General features: G+C 37.3%; 1 protein-coding gene across 1 annotated transcript in view; it reads right to left on the reverse strand.

Moving 5' to 3' along the window:
• Positions 1-9687, reverse strand: part of ITGAV (integrin subunit alpha V) — a 101250-nt gene extending 91563 nt beyond the window's left edge. Inside the window, exon 1 of the mRNA XM_027865934.1 lies at positions 9436-9687. Within this exon, the coding sequence (XP_027721735.1) occupies positions 9436-9668 (233 nt within the window). The 5' untranslated portion in view covers positions 9669-9687. The remainder of the gene's footprint in view (positions 1-9435) is intronic.
• Positions 9688-10031: the final 344 nt, after the last annotated feature.

Here is a 10031-nt window from a genome sequence, read left to right on the forward strand (position 1 = left end):
GTGAGTGAGTGAGTGAGTGAGTGAGTGAGTGAGTGAGTGAGTGAGTGTGTGTGTGTGTGTGTGTGTGTGTGTGTGTGTGTGTGTGTGAACTCATCAGTAGTCTGGTACAAATACCCTAACTACCTAATAGGCATCTTGGAAGGATAAAATGAGATAGCAGTAGAAATGTTAGGGTTTAAGTTTCCTAATGATTATTAATTACAAAACCAATTATACCCTCTGAAGAAATAGAAAATTATAAATGCTAAAAAGTTGCTGAGGCAAGAGACTTTCTCTTTATGGTCTTCCCAAAAGACCAGTAATGACTAGATTGAAAAGCAAATAGTCAGGACTTCAAAAAAAATGCATAAAATAATCAACCAGTACTCATAAGAATGAATTGTGGTAGTTTGGCATGTAGATATTAGGTATAATAAAGATAACTTCCGATGGCAGAAGCCCCCATTTACTCCCTTTCCTCACAACCAGCCTTACCTCCCTTTAACAACCATGCATTCTCTACTATGCCTTATGACTACTGCCATTGTCAGGATGCTTAGTAACAGTACTTCGGGAATTTTCAGGAAGAGAAGGAAACTGAGTAACCAAACTGTCTGTGATCATTCCATGGGAATGGAGGATAAAGAAGGGAGGGAGAATTAGAGAAGAGGATACAAAAAATTAACAGAATGCCTTTCTACTAAGTTTCCTATGCTTAAGTCCTCTTTAAATGCAAAGCCTTTAGGAATGTGACCTTGCTACCAAGGATAGGAAGTTTGTTGAACAATGATGACTGCATTTTTTCAAACCCTGTGAACAAACAAAATTATTTAGTAGTGGCACATCCAAGATAAAACATGTCTGAGTGGTTTAGTTGACTCTATTAACCAATAAACCTAGAGACGGTCAACATCTTTTTAAAAGGCAGAATAATTATGTACATGCCAGAAAAAGAGACAATAGAATGCAAAGAAAAGGATAGGAAGCCAAGAGTTAGGTAATCTGAGTCTTGTATTTACTTTCTAACTCCCCCACCCTATGACCCAATCAAACTGACCTTCTTACCCATCTCCTGCCTTGTGCCTTTCCCCTGGCTATCCTCCATGCTGAGAATATACTCATTCCCCAATTCCATTTCTTAAAATCTGCAGTTTTCTATAAGCTCAAGCACTGCCTTCCACATGGAGCTTTTTCTCATCCTTTCATTTGTTAGAGTCAAACCCCCAAATTTCTTTATATCTACATATTTACATATGTATATGTTTCCTCCCCCAAGTGAGACTAAAGTTCCTTGAGGGCAAAGACTACTGAACTTTTGTCTTTCTATTTCTAGTGCATCTGACCAGAGCTCAGCACATAGTAGGTGTTTAGTAATAGTTTGTGGATTGACTGATGATCTCTGAAATCTTGTCAATGTGGATGAATACTTCATGTACCAACATAGATTAAGATCCCTCAGGGACTCAGTAAACATTTTATGACTTACTGTGATTTAAAATTTCATCACCTAGTAGCCTATCTTCTGGTGAAAACCTCTCTGAATTTAACTGGATCAGTCCTTGGACAACAGAGTCACATAGCCTGTCAAAGGGTCTATTTGAAGTCTTAAGAGATTGGCAGGGCCTGATGGAGATTATCCCTAGATATCATCCCTAGAAGCCAGGTTCATCTCCATACCGGTGAAACATCACAGTAGGATTTCAGTGGAGGACCCAAAAAGTACTACAACAACAAAAAAATCAATAAAAATAACAGCAAACATTTATCAAGCACCTACTATGTGTCAGACACAGTGCTAAATGCCTAGGATACAAAGAAGACAAAAACAGTCATTGCCCTCAAAGAGATCACATAGACAATGTGCGAACACCTATAAACAGACAATATAATGTTAAAAGAACATATAGATACACATGCTATACTTGTACTTTGTCTTCTTATCTAAATTGCTCTATAAATTTTAGCCCTAAACCAGTAGCAATTGTCAGTGATAACTATCTTAGTAAATTTGCTTCATAAGCTACCCCCCCAACACACACACACACACACACACACACACACACACACCATGTTACAGAAGGAATAAAAAAAACAAGACTAAAACAACACCCAATCAATAAAGAAGTCAAATTTCTATGTCATAGGATTATTTACTTTAAACCCTTCCTAAAACGAAGGTTATTTACAAACTTATATATAAGACAGTGTGGTATAATGGAAAAAGCACAGGCAGTGAAGTCAGAGGATGTTTAAATCTCCTCTGATAACTGTGTAACCTTTGGCAAGTCATTTAATTTCTCTACACCTCAGTTTCCTCATCTGTAAAATGAGAGAGGGTGGGACTAGATGGCCTCCGTGGTCCTTTCCGGCTCTAGGTGAATGACGACATACCACCTCGGCGTTTTCCCTCTTTATAGGTGATTTAAGCAGGGAAATGTATTACTCATTTTATGCTTCAGTGAACCATTGCAGGTTAGGCAAAATATGCCTTTGAGAGCAACTTAATGTTTCTATATCCCATACAGAAAAAGCAAGAAGAGCATTTGAAAGCTGTTTGAAGTACACTTCGATTAGCATAAATTCTGTCTGAAGTGTAGTGCTGCTCGGTCACATAGAAAACAAGCCAACAAATTTACTCTTTGAAACCTAAGTCAAACAAGTGTTTATTCTAGAAAGAAAATTACCAAGTACATAATAGAATATCTAAACAAAGATTTTCCTCTCAAGTCTCTCCATCTCTCCTGACATGCATCTGACACCAGTCCTATTTATAGCAGAGAAACACATGTACCCACGCAGTCTTTCAACCTCCATATCTTTAAAATGCAAACTAATGCTAGTCTCAATCATTCTGGGAGCTACATAAGGGCCCTCTTGGGCAGCATTTTCACATTTGGGGAAGGTAGCATTTATACAGTGCCAACTTTGTGCCAGGCACTGTGCTAAGTGCTTTACAAATGGCTCATTTGAGCCTCACAACAACTCCATAAGATAGGTGCTGTTTTAGAGTTGAGGCGAACCAAGGCTGTCCAAGATCACACAGTTATTAAGTATCCAGAGGCTAAATCTGAACTTAAACCTTTCTGACTCCAGACCTAGTGCTCTATCCACTGAGCCACCTAGCTGCCTTGAATTCCATTTAGCATTTCCTACTAGAAAATTCAGTCATCATATTTCTTATTCTCTCTGGTATGCCTATGTTAGATACCATGGGAAGGAACTCTAATGTCCTTTCCAACTCAAAGTTGATTATAAATAGAGATCTCTAAGCCTTATGGACTTTCAAGGTTTTATGAATGTTGTATATGGAAAAAGTACACTCTAAGATAGCTACTTTAGACCATAAACTAAATTTACTAAGAGGCCTCAATTGCCAAAGTAAATCTTATTCTCTAGTTAGAACATACAATACACCAAATGTAGAGAACCAACATTGTCCCCGTGAAATGATTTTAGTAATAGATTTTGTATTTTAAAAAAACCTAGGGTTTGATTTTTTTTTTCAAAATTTCCCACAGATTAGATGATAATAATCAGGTGAGAATAAACATGTCATAGTAAAAGAACTAGGCCAAAACTCAAGAGTCAGATTTCTAGTCCCAGATCTGCAATAGGAGGATGTGTGACCTTAAAGAGAAAACTTTCATGACAACTTATATAATGATTATAATAATATAATGGCTAAAAATACTAATAATATGATTGTTAAATTTTCTGTGTGAGCATTTACACCTTAGAAAGTTGCAAATGCCATAAATTAAGGCTTGACTTACTGTTTTATTGATTATCTAGATGTAAGAAAATGATGGATAAAATGTTAATAATGTAGATTGAATTTTAAGTGTCAGGTAAAAAAATAATACTAATAAAAGCATTTACATAAGATTTAGATTAACATTGTACATTAACGCTACACTAACATACCATAAACATTAAGGTTTGCAAAGTGCTTTACATATGTTATCTCATTTGATCCTTACAACAGTCAAGTAGGTAGTACTATTAGTCCATTTTACAGATGAGGAAAATGAGCTGAAAGAAATGAAATTACTTGCCCAGGGTCTCATAGCCTCAGAGTATCTGAGGTGGGATTTGAACTCAGTAACATCCACTGAGGCCACCTAGGTGACTACACTGAGAAAAACATTAGCACCCTAATCATTGTTACAACAAACCATAATTTTAGGGACTAATGGAGAAAAATGCCTTCTGCTTCTCAGCAGAGGTGGACCATAGGTGGGGAACAAAGCACACATTTTCACATGAGGTCAATGGTTTTTGTTTAGTATCTTTTGTTATAAGAGGGAGAGTATTTAAAGCATCATTTTTTAAAATCAAAAAACATTTTATGTCTCTGAAACTTTCCCTATAAAACAAAAGAATTACGTTAGATGATCTCTAAGGTTCCCCCAACAGTAAAGTTCTGATACTGTTTTCTTTACCATCAACAAAGATGTCTTCTGTCAAAAATATAACAGGTTGTAATATAACATGAAAGATTCCAGGTTGCTTTCATCAGTTGTCTCTTTAATGAGTGTGAAAACATTCCAATGCATCTGGGCTTTGCCAGCATTTTTATTTTGCCTAACATTTTATTACCTCTCACTCTAGTTGTGATGTATCGTTAGGATCTCTAACCAACAAACTATATAACATACACAAAAACTTTATACAGAGAACTGACTCACATTTAATCTTTCCTAGTTCCCAGAAGTCACACAATTTCCAATATTCTCAAGATGGCATCAGAAAACTTTATTTTTAAACCTGTAATTGAAGATCATACAAAAATGTGAATCCATGATACCTGTCCCACCTTATAATTTGATTTTAGGTGGATTTGGACTATGGATCATCAAAAGGACTTTGTTTTTAACAACTTCAAATCAAAAATTCACAAAATAAATGTTGTCAGCCAATTTATTGTCATTAATCCCATTCCAATACTTAGAGGCTGTGAAAGTGACCCTGGTTTCTTGAACACTATTCCCAGCAAAAGAGAAGCTCTAGTAGGTCCCACTAAGCTAGAAAGACTGAAAGTGACAGACAATATGTACTGCCCAAGGACTTGCCTAGTAATAATAATGTAATGTGAGCTTCTTCATCAGAAAGTTAGCCAACAGGTAACAGATTTTTTCTTTTTAACAAAAGCAACACATAAAAATTTCATAAATGATAGAAAGGTTGCAGTTTATCTCAGAGGAAATGTCACCCCTTGAGGAAACAGATATTATTGACTCAGCTTTAGATAAATGTCATCTGTCCTCTTTTTATCACTGCCTAGTGAATAAAATATACACCTGCTACACCATGATCTGTAGCAAAGCCTAACGTCATGAATTAATATTGTAAGAAACTTTCTCCTAATGCAGATGACAACTCCTCTCTAATTTTAGTCTTTAGAGTTGTCTGGGGCACTGAGAGGTTCAGTGCCTGGCTCATGGTCACACAGCTAATCTGAGTCATGATTTCAAGTTTTACTCTCTCCAAGGTCTCTTTATGAAGTAAACAACCAGTTGTTGTTGTTGCTGTTGGTGGTGGTGGTGTTCCGTCTTGTGTGATTTTTAATAACCAAGTATGAGATTTTCTTGGCAAAGATACTAGAGTGGTTTGCCATTACCTTCTCCAGTGGATTAGATAATGGGAGGTTAAGTGACTTGCCCAGGATCAAACAGCTAACCAGTAGCTGTAGCCATATTTGAACTTAGATCTTCCTGAGTACAGGCCCAGCCCTCTATCCACTGAGCTACCTAAGCTGCCTCAAAAAACCAGTGCTTGATAGAAATATAATATGATGAGAATACTACATATGGAATCAGAAAACGTAAGTTTGAACCCCAGCTCTGCTACTGACTACCCATGAACTTGTACAATAGACATGATATTTCAACCATAGTTTCATAATCTGTGAAATTAAGAAGTTAAATTAAATGGTCCCTACAGACCCTTCCACTTACAGATAACAATGAATATTTGACTTGTGCTATATACTCCTCTGTCTGACTACTGAAATAACATGACACAAACTGAATTAAACCTAGTGTACTTTGTATAGTCTTTCTTTTCCCTTACTTGCCCCTAATCCTTAAGAACATAGAGTGGAATTCTTCTCTTTGGGCTCTAAAAGGTACCAAAAAGTTTTTCCTACTACCCCAAAGAGAACTTTTCTCAAGTTAACTCTCTAAATTCTTCAAGGTGGCCAAGTATCCAATCCTATCCAGGATTGCTTATCTATAGCCATACTACAAGTCATATATTTAGAAAGAAATTCAAGAAAACCTGGAAGACAGAAAAAAATTGCTCTAGGGTACTATAATGTAATAATAAATTAATCAGTCAATCAGCAATTATTAATTGAGCATTGCCCAGGTAAAGATACTACACTAAATATTGAGGGTTAAATACATATATATATACACACACACACACATATACAGATAGAAAGATAGGGATAGATATTCCTTTCTCATTTTCTCTTGGCTCTAAAAGCCTATAATTTTATAATTCTATCAACTGTTTATTAGTTTTATTGCAGCACTGAGTGAGAGGTTTGAATAGAAAAAAAAACCTTTTGATTTCCACCCTTTGCTATAACATAGCCATCCCCACAAAGAATATACCTAGTAAATTATAGAATTAGTGGCCCTTACATGTGTCAGCAGCTTGAAAATGGCTACATCTCTTTTCACATTGGATAAATTTGACACTATTTACTAATCTAATATCAAAAGTCACAATTTTAAAAAAATTAAATATATGCCAGCTTGGTTTAAAATTCCTTTCATCAAGATTTTTTCAATTATATCACTGTTTTTATTAACTTAAATTTTCTATCAGAATTTCCTTTTCCTTTATGTTGTCAAAAGTTTTTACATTAGTACTTATATTTTCAATTTCCATGACAATATCTTATAAAATATCATCACTAGTATCATCCCCAAACACAAAAATCTTGCAGAAAACAATTCTGTGACTTGTCCAGTATTACAAATAGACAACAGCAGAGCTTGGATTAAAATTTAGTATTAAGCATTAGGGTCAGAATTATAGTTCATTTTAGTTTCCTAAGTAATCCAGTCTGCTTTCTTTTTGGAGACAGAAAGACTTTAGGAATACATGGATGCTCTATCCCCCATTCCCACCTTTGGTAGATGTGTTTTATTTCATATTAATAGTTTTAAGACTACCCAAGAATAAGGTCATTTATTCAGTAAAATTATAAAAGCAGGAACCATATTCTGCAGCATCCCTCTGCTAACTCAATGAAAAAGTATTTTTTAAAACTCCGTTATTTGAATAGTAAATTAAGAAATAATTTTTATTATAATTTGTGGGACTATATTATTTTATAGTGATTTTTTTCTTAACACTTAGGGTGTGTGTGTGTGTGTGTGTGTGTATGTGTGTGTGTGTGTGTGTATGTGTGTGTGTGTATGTGTATGTGTATGTGTGTGTGTGTACTGATGTTTATAAAGTGGCCCAATACACTCTTACATTCTTTCTCATTTGATCTTCACAACATCCCAATTTTAGACATAAATCAATTGGCAAAAATACATCAAATTCAAATTCACACACCATTGAAGACATCTTAGTGGAATCATATGATCATGGCTTTAAAGTTAGAAAGGAGGTTTAAAGATCCTTGAATCCATGTGGCAAGCAGAATATTTCAACAAACAAGGATCAGCCAAAGAATCTGGACATCTTATTGTCATTGTTGCCAATAGCTCAACATTACCGAATTTCAAATGGGAATAAAAGTTTTCAAAAGCTCACAAAGTTTTATCAACCTCTCCTATCCTTACAGGTCCTTCCAAGTCCTTACAGGACTTGCCAGAAAATCAAGAAGATAATATTGGCAAAATACTCCACTCCATAGAAGAATTTAAGTTCTAACTTAAAGTGTTCTCAATGCAGTATTAGATAGCAACGTACTTTCAAAATTTTTGGAATTTCTATACAAAGTGAATTTGATAGGAACCTTTTGACAACAATAAAACACTATACCATTAAGAGTAAATATGAAAAGGTTTTGATACCAAAATAAGAGTCAAAGATGACTAATATTGAATCAAGAGAAAGTGGAAACAAAGAATACAAACATGTTTAACAATTTAACCCAAGTTGTTTGTATCACTTAGCAAAGGTAACCTGTATCCCAAACTCAGAAAAAAAAATAACGCAAAACTGGTATGAAACAATAGACTAAAGCAGAAAAGTGGGCAACATGTTTTTTTCCTGTTTTTTTTTTAAATCTACGTAGTTCAAACTATGTCTACTGAACAGATTTCTTATTAAATAAATGACATTCAATGGAATGACTCAAGTGTGGCACTTAGAGGAAGTAGGTGTTTTGTTTTGAATAATATGATAAGACAATGCGAGAAATCTTTAATTTTTAGGCTATGGTAAAATATGCACAACATCATCAAGTCTGGTACAAATTTATAATAATAAAAAAGGCCTATCCCCAAGCCTATGTAATATTATCTCTTGCAAATTAAAATGCAGTATGAATATTCTCTTTGAAATAGTATAAGCAATACTCTCAGAAGAGAAAACAAAGAATGCACATAAAAGTGTCTGATGTAATTATCAAAGTTTCAGAAAAAATCTTAAACACCGTTATCCGTTTTATAAATTGAACTTAAAATTTTAAAGGATAATAAAATATATGTCCTTATAAAATCAGTACTTCCATGGGAATATCCAGGGCATGTTTTCCTAACAAGCGGTAAGCATTTGAAAAAGAAACAGTTTTTGATTAAATACTGATAGTAACTGTAACAACGCCTAAAATCTCACGTCATGATGAATTTAGAACAGCTGAAACAGAGTTGAATTCTCAAACCCCGGTAGATTCAAGTAAATTCTCAGAGAGAGAAAACCCAACAAGTACCCACATTCTTTCAAAACAAGACTCCAAATTGTGTATTCAATACATCTGCCCAGCCTCAAATCTGCAAAAGCCTGAAAGTTCTAGAGATAAGGCACGACGTGCTTAGTGTACAATGTAGCTATTGTTAGACTTCTGACAATGTGGGAGAGGGATGGAAAAGAGAGAATCCAGAAAAGAACCCTAGCAAGCAAAAAAGGAAGGGGAAAAGAGCACGGAACCCCTCGTCTGGGAAAACAGTAAAGGAAAGAGATGGCTGGAGTGTTGGAGAAGTGAAAAAGAGGGGGTTGAGTGTGAAAGTAACCCCAATCCCTACAACTGGCAGAAGGGGCGCGGAGTGTGAGCCAACCTAAATAGTCTTTGTTGGACTTTTACTTTTTTCAAATGTAAAAGCTAACCTACACTTACCTCCCATCCCCCTTTGTGGGGGACGCTCTCGTCAACCCCCGAGAATCGGAACAGGACTCGTAGACCTACTTAGAACTCAAGGCAGAGTGCGCAGAAAGAAGGGAGGAAAAAAAGGAAGGAAGACTCCCAGCTAAATTGCGGCCACTTACGAGGAAGGGTCTGGAGCGAAGAAATCCACCGCAAAGCCGAAGTAACTTCCCTCCGGGCCAGAATACTCGGCGGGACTCTCCACATCCAGGTTGAAGGCGCTGCAGAGAGGTGGCAGGGGCGGCAGCAGTAGCAGCAGGAGGCCCGGGAGAAGGAGGTGGAGGCAGCGGCGCCGGAGGTGGAGAAGCAGTAGCGGCAGCCGCCGCCGCCGCCTCCTCCCCAGCCAAGGGGCCATCTCTGAAGTGCGCGGCTCAGCGCCTGTCTTAGCGCCCCCAGCCACCCCCTCCTCGGCCGCAGCCGCTCCGCGCCCACCGGCGCCCCTAATGCAAGTTAGCGGAGACGAAGTTTCCTACCGCCCCAGCCACGGAAGGGAGGAACGAGAGCAGAGCTGGCTGTGGTGTCCACTAGGGAGAGGGACTCTCCCGGCTGGGGGCGATTTTCTCTTGGGATCGCTGCGTGGGCTGGAACTCTGGCCGGCCCTCCACGCCCGTCCTCTTTCCCTCCCACAATCCCGCCCCCTTAATCCCGTCTCCCTTGGCCTTCCAGTCCTTGGTCCGGTGCTTAACTCTCTGTTGCTGGCAGGGCACTGACCTGGGAA

The sequence above is a fragment of the Vombatus ursinus genome, unplaced genomic scaffold (assembly GCF_900497805.2).
Source record: "Vombatus ursinus unplaced genomic scaffold, bare-nosed wombat genome assembly UNPS02014779.1, whole genome shotgun sequence".
In the NCBI taxonomy this organism is placed as follows: domain Eukaryota; kingdom Metazoa; phylum Chordata; class Mammalia; order Diprotodontia; family Vombatidae; genus Vombatus; species Vombatus ursinus.